General features: G+C 44.8%; 1 protein-coding gene across 4 annotated transcripts in view; it reads right to left on the bottom strand.

Annotated features, from left to right (window-relative positions):
• The window catches only part of gphna (gephyrin a), a 148998-nt gene that overhangs the window by 63290 nt on the left and 75337 nt on the right, over window positions 1-10371 (bottom strand). For all 4 annotated transcript variants that reach the window (XM_063183765.1, XM_063183766.1, XM_063183767.1 and 1 more), the window contains exons 8-9: window positions 5875-5991; window positions 763-894 (exon numbers count right to left, since the gene is read on the bottom strand). In XM_063183765.1, coding sequence (XP_063039835.1) covers window positions 763-894; window positions 5875-5991 — 249 coding nt within the window. The remainder of the gene's footprint in view (window positions 1-762; window positions 895-5874; window positions 5992-10371) is intronic.

The following is a 10371-nucleotide window of genomic DNA, read 5'->3' as shown; positions in this document are numbered from 1 at the left end:
GATGATGGAGAAGAGAAGAGAAGAGAAGAGAAGAGAAGAGAAGAGAAGAGAAGAGAAGAGAAGAGAAGAGAAGAGAAGAGACGAGACGAGACGAGACGAGACGAGACGAGACGAGACGAGACGAAATGAGGAGAGGAGAGGATGGAGAGCAGAGAAGAGAAGAGAGGAGAGGAGAGGAGAGGAGAGGAGGGGAGGACATGAGAGGAGAGGGGAGAAGAGAAGAGAAGAGAAGAGAAGAGGAGAGGAGAGGAGACAAGAGAAGACAAGACAAGACAAGAGAAGAGAAGAGAAGAGAAGAGAAGAGAAGAGAAGAGAAGAGAAGAGAAGAGACGAGAAGAGAAGAGAAGAGACGAGAAAGAGGGATGAGAGGGGAAGTGTGATCAGGAGCTGGATATGGGATAAGAGGGCTGACAGGAGGCCAGACGATGGAGAGGTTGAAGAGAGGGATACAGTAGAGGAGTAGAGGAGTAGGAGCTTGACAGGGAAGGAGATGGACATGAGAAGAGATGGATGACAGAAAGAGGTGATGACAGAGGACAGGGAGGAGAGAGAGGGATGCGGTGGAGGAGGAGAAGAGGAGGAGAGGTTCTCACCTAAGTGGTAAGAGGTAAAGAAGAAGATGGTGGGAGAAGGTTGTGGAGAGATGAAGAGAGGGGGATGAAGAACAACAGAAGGAGGCGATGAATTAGAAAACAAGGAAAGGCAGGAAAGAGGGATGAGGTGGTGATGGTGGTGGTGGAGAAGAGGAGAAGAGGTTCCTACCTTGGGGGTGGGGCAGGAGGCAGTGGAGAAGCGAGAGGGCTGGGCGCGCGGAGACTCGGACGGCGTGGTGCTGAGGGAGGCCGTATCCCGGGGCAACACCTGCACACCTCGCGAGATGATGGAGTCAGGGATCTGAGAAGAGGAAAACGGATGAGACATAAAGTCACGCTCAGAACTGTAACAGTTCAAAGATGGCAGTCATGGGTAAGCGGTTAGGGCATCAGACTTAAAACCCAAAGGTTACCGGTTCGACTCCTGATCCGCCAGGTTGGTGGGGGGAGTAATTAACCAGTGCTCTCCCCCATCCTCTAAGGCCTTCACTGGGACTGTTTTTTGTGCTTTAGCTGAGCAACTTCAAGAGCCAGCCTCAAACGTGTTTGTGGTCAACTGTGTCTCTCCAGTTTAACTTTACATGTGTGTTACCTGTACAAAAGCTTAAGGTTACAACCAATGTTATTTGCATGGGAAATTGCGGCCTTTCTGAACAGTCCACAGTGTTTAGTTTGCGACCCATCATATGCCTCACTCGTGCAAGGGGGCAGCCCTCAATAGCGTCCCAAGGGAGCAGTGCGGCAGGACGGTACCATGCTTAGGGTACCTTGGTCATGGAGGAGGATGGGGGAGAGCACTGGTTAATTACTCCCCCCACCAACCTGGCAGGTTGGGAGTTGAACCGGAAACCTTTGGGCTACAAGTCTCACGCCCTAACCGCTTACCCATGACCACCTCCCATACCGCAGTTTGCAGACAGCCCTCTCTGCCCTCTCTGCACCCTCTGATATGACGTGCAGCCACGCTAGCAAGTGAGGTAAAAGTCTGGCTGCTAGTTCAGTCAGTTGGTGCCGGGAGAGGGATTTACTATCGTTTCACAACGGACTGCCCAAGTTGGCACCCGATACACCAGAAAACACCATCTCCATTCCTTGGTAGATCTCTGCACCACCCAGATGGCAAGAAAATCTCTACCAATGCCAGGGGGTTGCATCTCCGAGAGCGAGCGAGCGGTGCTAATATTGACGTACACGCCATAAGAGCGCATCGCAGCAAGCCATTAATTTAATGGAATACACCGCCGTGATTATGCTCTGATCCACTATGTGCCTCAATGATGGGACAGTCGTATTGATGATGAGCCTGATCAATTATGCATGCACACGCTCAGCCACAGCAAGTTGTTTTTGTTTTTTTTCCCTTTGCTCAGCTTTCTTTCCCTGGCGTTGGCTGCGTCCACTGCACCATGTTGCTATTAGCTCGTAGCTTGTATTATAGATCTGAAGTCCGTGTAAGCTGTGAAGGACTGTGGTTTGGTCTCTCTTCAGAAAACAAAATGTGGCTCTACTGTAGACATCTCCATGTCTGGAGGACACTGGCTATCTGTTGGTAAATACAATATATTGCTTATTAAATAAAAATCTCGAACATTTTAACATTCAGCTGATATCACCTCAAAATGCTGTCATTGAAAAAATACATTACTAAATAGTTTTGTGTGTGTGTGTACTCCACATGGAGCAACAGGTATGTACAGAGTTACAGGTATGTACTTACTTACTAACCACATTATAAATGGTTTGCTGTCAGAACACACTTTCGCTATGTTACACACTTTGTACACTGTGAACAAGTTGAAACAGGAACAGTACAACAAAATTCACCCATATCTGACACCATATATGGTGAAACAAACAAAAAGAAACATGACATTTCCTTGTGCTCTTTACAAATGTATACCTTTTCTAACCATTCTAACGTCTTATTATGTCATATGTATAAAATTAATGGTTCCTGTTAACACATTGAATACCGGCGGTGCTCACGGAATTATGTCGTAGAATACCAGCGTTCTAAGCCCTTTTTTACGTTTTTTTGTAGACTCACAGCTTATTATGTGATAGGGCCACTGAAATATGTTATGACTCGTTTGAAAGTGGAGACGCTGCCCTCTTAGTAGGTGAAAACTGTGTGTCTCTACGAGCTTTTATTGCCGAGTAAACCCACGCTAAACCGAAGTGGGTATCCATGGAATTCAGCTACAATCGGAGATATCTTCAGAATGTGACGAGTTTGAAAGGGGATGAGTTGGTTTTAATCACAATTTGGTGCAAGGTTAGCTCTGACACACATCTTCCTGCACGTCAAGACACACCTCCTGCTCTAAACCACTACGACACCGGCAATCAATGCCCTTCGAAATCCACGTTTTTCACACAGACTGAACACAAGCTCTTTGCACACATGCAGAAGGTCGGACATTTGCTAAAATAGTTCCCGATGACTCCCGAAATAATAGCCCAACATTGACAACAAATCCCAATGATATGATGCTTAGATGTAGCCCATCCGATCCATATGTAGCCATCTATGCTAGCTTCTGGCTTTTCACATACAGGAAGACAGTTCAACATAGGGGTGAATAATCAAATAAACGTATCTGGTTGGCGATCAAACTTCTAAATCGGAGCGCATTACTCCAATTACAATTCGGGTGCCATTTTGATCCAAGGAGCTGGTAAAGGTCTAGGTAGCAAGCCCAGAAAGTTCAAGATACTCCTGGCACGATATACAATGGTCTCTGTGTTTACCTATTGCGTGAAGTCAGACACAATACACGCTACCGATCGTAGGCTACTAGGGAAACAACAACATAGCACGATTCACGAATACGGCAGCACACCTCCTGCTCTGTCACACTACTACACCAGCAATCGATGCCCTTTGAAATCCCCGTTTTTCACGTGGACTGATCACAAACTCTTTGCACACATGCAGAGGGTGAGACATTTGCTAAAATAGCTCCCGATGACTCCCGAAATAATAGCCCAACATTGACAACAAATCCAAATGATATGATGCTTAGATGTAGCCTAGCCCATCCGATCCGAATCATATGCGGTGGCAGATGGACACTCCCAACTGAGATCGCTCCCGGACGTGTAGTCCCAGGTGTTTCTATCACTCCCGGACGTGTAGTCCCACCCGGATCGATAGTCTGGCTAGTGGGAGCGAGCCGACAGGGGAGCGTCCTGCGTTGGGAGCGACAATCAGGGAATCATGATATGTAGCCATGCTAGCTTCTGGCTTCTCACATACAGGAAGACACAGAAACTTATCTTTTTGGCGATCAAACGTCCAAATCGGAGCGCATTACTGCAATCACATATCGGGTGCCATTTGGATCCAAGGATCTGGTAAAGGTCTAGCAAGTCCAGAAAGTTCAAGATACTCCAGGCACTATACAATGGTGTTTACCTATTGCGTGAAGTCAGAGACAACACATGCTACAGTGACCGTACTAGGGAAATCAATGCAGGCAGCGCGATAGGCGACATGGGTTGGCATCCAGACATCTTGGTAAGTTAAATTAAAATATCCAAATCATAACACTCAAACATCATAACAATCAAACAACTTTGGACTGCAAATGTTGTCATTTATGTCCATCACAGAGCTACCAAAATCACATATATTGTCCATTGAAGGGTGTAGATTCAAAATATGATATTTAAATGCAAAAACGTATTTTTACGTTTTGGTATACAACGCATGGGCGTGAAAAACGCATTATTACGTCGTCGGTACTCAATGTGTTAAGATAAAACATCCGTTAAAGAAACAGTATACACCATCTGCCAGTGTCACTGACAGCGCCAATAATTGTCATTATGGATAGGCTCATGGATCACCATAATGACACTGCCTACACATGGTGAGATGCAAACCCATATGAAAAAGAAACGTATATCCTAATAAAATGATTCACGTACGGTGATACAAGTGTTAATTAAGTGGCACATACTATGAAAACGTCCCATGTCTTATTTTTTCATTAAATATCAGAACCGTAATTTTACATTTTACTCCCCATGAGTTGAATGCCAGCACCCGTAAAATTTCATCTTTTATGTTCTTTTTTCTGGATTTCGAAACTAGACACTCTAATGAATCTTGTGTGTGATTTTGGTAACTCTGTGATGAACAGAACTGACATACAGTAGATCATGATAAAAAAAAACTCCTACAAGGTCACGATTTCATTTCGGTATTTTATCACAACACAGTATTTTATTCTTATTACAGCGAAGTATCAAATCGTGCACTTCCTAATCCTGTTATGTCAGGTTTCAATCAAAACACAAGCTGTGGCGCCAATGCTTTGCTAGTCATGGGATATAGGAAAGGACTTGAGAACTTTGCTGCCATCAATTTTCAAAACTTGATGTAAAAATGGAAAAGATTGAAGAGACAAATGCCCACTTCAGGAGAGACTAGCAGCTACATGGTCAGAAGATATGGCAGTAAAAATTAGGACGGATCCAGTTTTTTTATTCGAATACTTTACTTGGAAGCAACTGGACTTCTTTTTGTGGCGCATACGTACGTAACAAATGTCACTATATCTCTGTTTCCAGAAAAAAAAAGTTTTAAAAAAAATCTACACTAACTCTTGCTTAGCTAGTGGTAACTTTGAACCATGTCAAAGGAAGCGGTTTTCACCTTCGGAAAGCTGAGAATTTCACCTTTTAAACGAGCTATAGTATGTGTCCATAGGTCTATAACAAACAATTATGTGTCTGTCCAAACTTCAAAAATGATTGTTGGCACTCTACCGCCAAATTTCCAAAAGCTGCTTGGCATTCAATGTGTTGAATGAATTGCATGCGTAGGCCCCTTTAAAAATACATTATAAATTATTTATTCTATTATTATATTTTTTAACTGGACCCACGTCAAATCTATCTAATAGTCTATGCCATATAAGACTTGAACCATTTATGAATCATTTTGTAAGCTCTGTGCATCTCTTTTTCATATGGAAAGCTACTGTACCCAGAGATTGAAGTCCATTGGTGTCAACGAACATGGGTGTGATCAGACGTGGCTACATACAGTATGGACAATGACTGGCAACCTGGATTCAAAGGCTACAATCCAGTGCCATATATTACAAGACCTGGTTTTACCTGTCCAAATAGGTCAGGTCAGATAGGTAAAACCTGATTATTTGGAATATGTGGTACTGCATGTTATAGCGCCTGAATCCAGGATAACCCATCACTGCATATGGAGAGGTGGTGGATGGTGGTGGTGGTGGTGGTGGGGGTGTGATCTTACCGGCTGGTCACCACAGGCGCAGGAGAAATGTTTGGGGGGAGGGGGGAGCAGACCAGGCACGTGCCGCCCCCCCTTGGCCATGAAACCGGTGTGACTGGGGTAGGACGACTTCATGCTCTGATGATGGACATGACATGACGCAACACAAAGGGTTGGGATGTTGGATCAGATGGCGAGTTGGTGGACATCAACTTGTGTGTGTGCACACAGGCACGCACACACGCACACACAAACGCACACACGCTCACACACACACACACACAAAATATGTAACATGCAACATGCATGCAAGGACAAACTGAGAAGAATATTAAACGAAAAACAAAGATGAAGGCTTGGGAACACAGCACGTATGCAATGCAATCGAATTAAACTCTCGGATAATGAATGCCCAGAAGTACAGCTTATCCCACCCCTGTCCCACTCCCTACATCTGCTATCTCCATGGTTTCTGTTGCTATGGCATCTGCCCCAAAAAAAATAACCCACCCACCACACCCACCCTGTCAGTGGCTGTGTGCTGTTGCCTTCCTTTCGTTTTAACATACTGTAGCTGCGATGAAGAATTATTTCAATATACAGGGAGTGGTTTGCGAAAACGTGGCAGAGATTTAAAGGTGCACTGTGTAAGATGGTGGCCAGATTAGGTATTGCAAGTGTAACGGAGGCTAACTAGCACAGAGTTGGCGTGGAACGTTGGTAAACCTCCCTCCGATAGCCTCATACAGTCTCGTGCCGTTGGGCCGAGAGACTAGTCTCTTGGCCCAGCGGTATCGTACTGTGTCTCCCATTCCGAACCGTTGTAGTTGACGAGGTCGCACGTTCGATCCCCGAGGGGGGTGAACAGGTGCAAGATGACCTCCGTCACAGTGGTGCCGCTGACCCGGGATGGGAGTGAGGTTTAAGGGGGAGAGTGTAACGGAGGCTAACTAGCACAGAGTTGGCGTGGAACGTTGGTAAACCTCCCTCCGATAGCCTCATACAGTCTCGTGCCGTTGGGCCGAGAGACTAGTCTCTTGGCCCAGCGGTATCGTACTGTGTCTCCCATTCCGAACCGTTGTAGTTGACGAGGTCGCACGTTCGATCCCCGAGGGGGGTGAACAGGTGCAAGATGACCTCCGTCACACAAGTACACTGCTCAGTGAAATTGTGCTGTCCACTGCCAAATTTGATGAATGAAAATGTACTAGCTAATGAACTAATATTTAATAGCATGACCAAAGCACTGGAAGTATTTCAACTAAAAATGCCCATTTCTGGAAATTCAAAATGGCGGTCCATGGAGGAGATCCCCCTTTTCATGTATGAAAAGTGCAAATTTCCCAGTCATAATGAGTACTTCGAATTTAATGCTGGTGGCGGCAAATATTCATGAAAAAGGGTAACATTAGTGAATAGGCAGCATGAATTCAGCAAATAAACAACTAAAATATTACTCAGTGCACATTGAAAGGTTCACATAATTGTTAATGACTATACTATAAATAAGATAAAGCCTATGCTAGAAACTGACTGTCCACCGGTAAACTTGAAGCTGAAGTGGGAAATTTTGTGTCCGCATTCATTTAAAACCAGTAAAACCTGCATTCACTTAGAACCACTCTGTATATTAAAAACATGAAACACTAAGATGATATCATGTCATATACAGTGCATGACATGACGTGTAAAGTAATGCTGGCTGTAAGGGGAAATGCAAAAGCACCACCATCTTGGAATAGGGCCAGGAGAGGCAGCTTTGCATGGACGCCTATAGAGGAAAAAGCTACTTAATCTGAAATAGAATTTTGGACCAATTTCCAAATGGATCGATTTCGAAAACATCACATATAGTACGATTCAGGCAGCTTTTATGTATGTTCAAAAGTATCTTCATTGATGATGACGTTTGCTGCAAACAAGCCCCACTAAAACCCCACTTTTCCTCCAATAGATATAATGGACTGTAGAAGCAAGTTGCATAGCACCAACTTCCAAGATGGATGCCCTGTAAGTATGTCACTGTAGTGGGCTCAAGCTCCAATGTGTTGTCCATGTACAATCTATGTCAATTAAAGGATAGTTCCGGCGTAAAATGAAATTTTCACCATCGCTTTCCCATGCCACATAATGTATCTAATGATGAGCCATTCCGGGCAATGCCGCGCCGTTATGGAGTTAGCTGATTTTAAGCTTTTTGGTGAAAAACGCAGCCAATGCATCACGGCGGGGCCAATTATAAGCCTATTATTTTCTGATGTTTCCACGCTATAAACAACTTCAAAAACGCTACACTTCATCACAAAGGTCTCGTCAATCAAACCGAGGCACAGAGAAGGTCATCGGACCACTGGTCTTTCACTGGCCAGTGTTTTCAGAGGTGTCTCACTGTTGCAACTCTCTGACCCGGATGCAGGCTACTCAGTCAGGTGGCTAGGTAGGCTAAACATGGTCCGCGGTTACACCGGCTGCGACCATAAAATGAAAAGCTGGAACCCCGACCGTTTTCACCGACTGCCACTGTCTAAAGCAGCCATATTCCGGGAATGGCTAATAGCATTAGAAGTGGACGAAACTGACGTAAAAACTCGGAGGGATCGCTACTACCGTGTGTGCAGGCAGCAGATTTGAAGAGTTGCATGGAGAGTACAGGTAGGCAGACTACTCTTACAAAGTAATTGCAACACGGTATAATATAACATGGAGTCAACTTTGTAATAACACACCACTGGTGGTGTACTTACATCTGTAAGAGCACTTCTAGTACGACTTTATAAAATTCCTCCAGCCCTCCTCCGTTGCGTAATGGTACATCTGACCTCGCGCGCCCTCCTGATTAGAGTCTACTTACTTCACTGAAACTACTCTAGCATGCTTGACATCTACCACATCGAATGCCTCAGGTCGCACAATTTCACAATTTCACTTGCCACCCCGCGCTAGTTTGTTTTGACCGTGTATTTATCTCCTGTAGTGGGCTACATTTACTGCACCTGTAGGCTATGCCTTCCCAAAACAGAGTGCTTGCTGGCAAAGACGCGCGGTGTTGCAACCAGTTTCACAGATTCACAGACAGTCAAGATTCATGAGCCAGACACATTTACACATGTTTCTCTCTCTTCAAACATACCTCCATAGCCATGCGCCTTTTTGGCACAGCATTCCTCTTTAGACGGTTTCGTTTTGGTGTTCCATCTCCCTTACTCTTCTTGTAGCCATCATCCTCGAAATGCTCCCTCCACACACGGTAGTAGCGATCCCTCAGGGTTTATATGTCAGTTTCGTCCACTTCTAATGCTATTAGCCATTCCCGTAATATGGCTGGTTTAGACAGTGGCAGTCGGTGAAAACGGTCGGGGTTCCAGCTTTTCATTTTAGGGTCGCAGCCGGTGTAAGAACCGCGGACCATGTTTAGCCTGCCTAGCCACCTGAGTGAGTAGCCTGCATCCGGGTCAGAGAGTTGCAACAGTGAGACACCTCTGGAAACACTGGCCAGTGTGGTCCGATTATCTTCTCTGTGCCTCGGTTTGATTGACGAGACCTTTGTGATGAAGTGTGTAGCGTTTTTGAAGTTGTTTATAGCGGGGAAACATCAGAAAATAATAGGCTTATAATTGGCCCCGCCGTGATGCATTGGCTGCGTTTTTCACCAAAAAGCTTAAAATCAGCTAACTCCATAACGGCGCGGCATTGCCCGGAATGGCTCATCATTAGATACATTATGTGGCATGGGAAAGCGATGGTGAAACTTTCATTTTACGCCGGAACTATCCTTTAATATATTGTTGCTTATGGCCCAGGACTACAGAATGAGAAAAATGGGATGCCTTACCAAATAATACTTGTAAAGTTTCCCATGTTGACGGACACAAAAGACTGACTCTGAGGACGGCGCACAGTGCCACTTACAAAAAAAAAAATCAGAGAGCCCTGTGTGTACAACAGTCTCCAATAACGAATAAAGAAATAAATACACATTATTGTCCTGCTGTTCGAATTTTTTGTACCTAACATGGTACAGGAAAACTCCTTCATGACATTACAGTATTTTGCATCTTGGAACTACATTAGAGAATACAGTGCATACAGTGAGTGTTCTGCAAAGGATACTGTTCCAGCAACAAGAAATAGTACTCACATTTCTCCTGTCTATAGACACCTCCACCTGGGATATCCCATATCCCACCCCACCCCATCCACCTTGGTGTGGTGTTGTTGATGATGACAGTAGGTGGGATGTATTGTGAAGGCCATGCCAGGCCTTCTTCAGTAATACTGTACACTGACAACAATCCCCCACAGGAATGGAATTCGATTATCCAACCCTCTGATTCCAATATCGACCACTCCAAGATAAACTAACCCACCTCGATTGTCTAGAATAAAAGAGATTGAGTAATGTATATTAGGCCACGCCAATGTGTCACACTGGGACCTCCCACAAAACCCCACCATGGTCTGGCCAACACATGATGTAGTGTCCTAACCATAACTTTCTTAGCTTAGCTTAGCATAGCT

Source organism: Engraulis encrasicolus, chromosome 19 (assembly GCF_034702125.1).
Source record: "Engraulis encrasicolus isolate BLACKSEA-1 chromosome 19, IST_EnEncr_1.0, whole genome shotgun sequence".
Lineage (NCBI taxonomy): Eukaryota > Metazoa > Chordata > Actinopteri > Clupeiformes > Engraulidae > Engraulis > Engraulis encrasicolus.
This window is presented reverse-complemented; position numbering and strand designations above follow the sequence as displayed.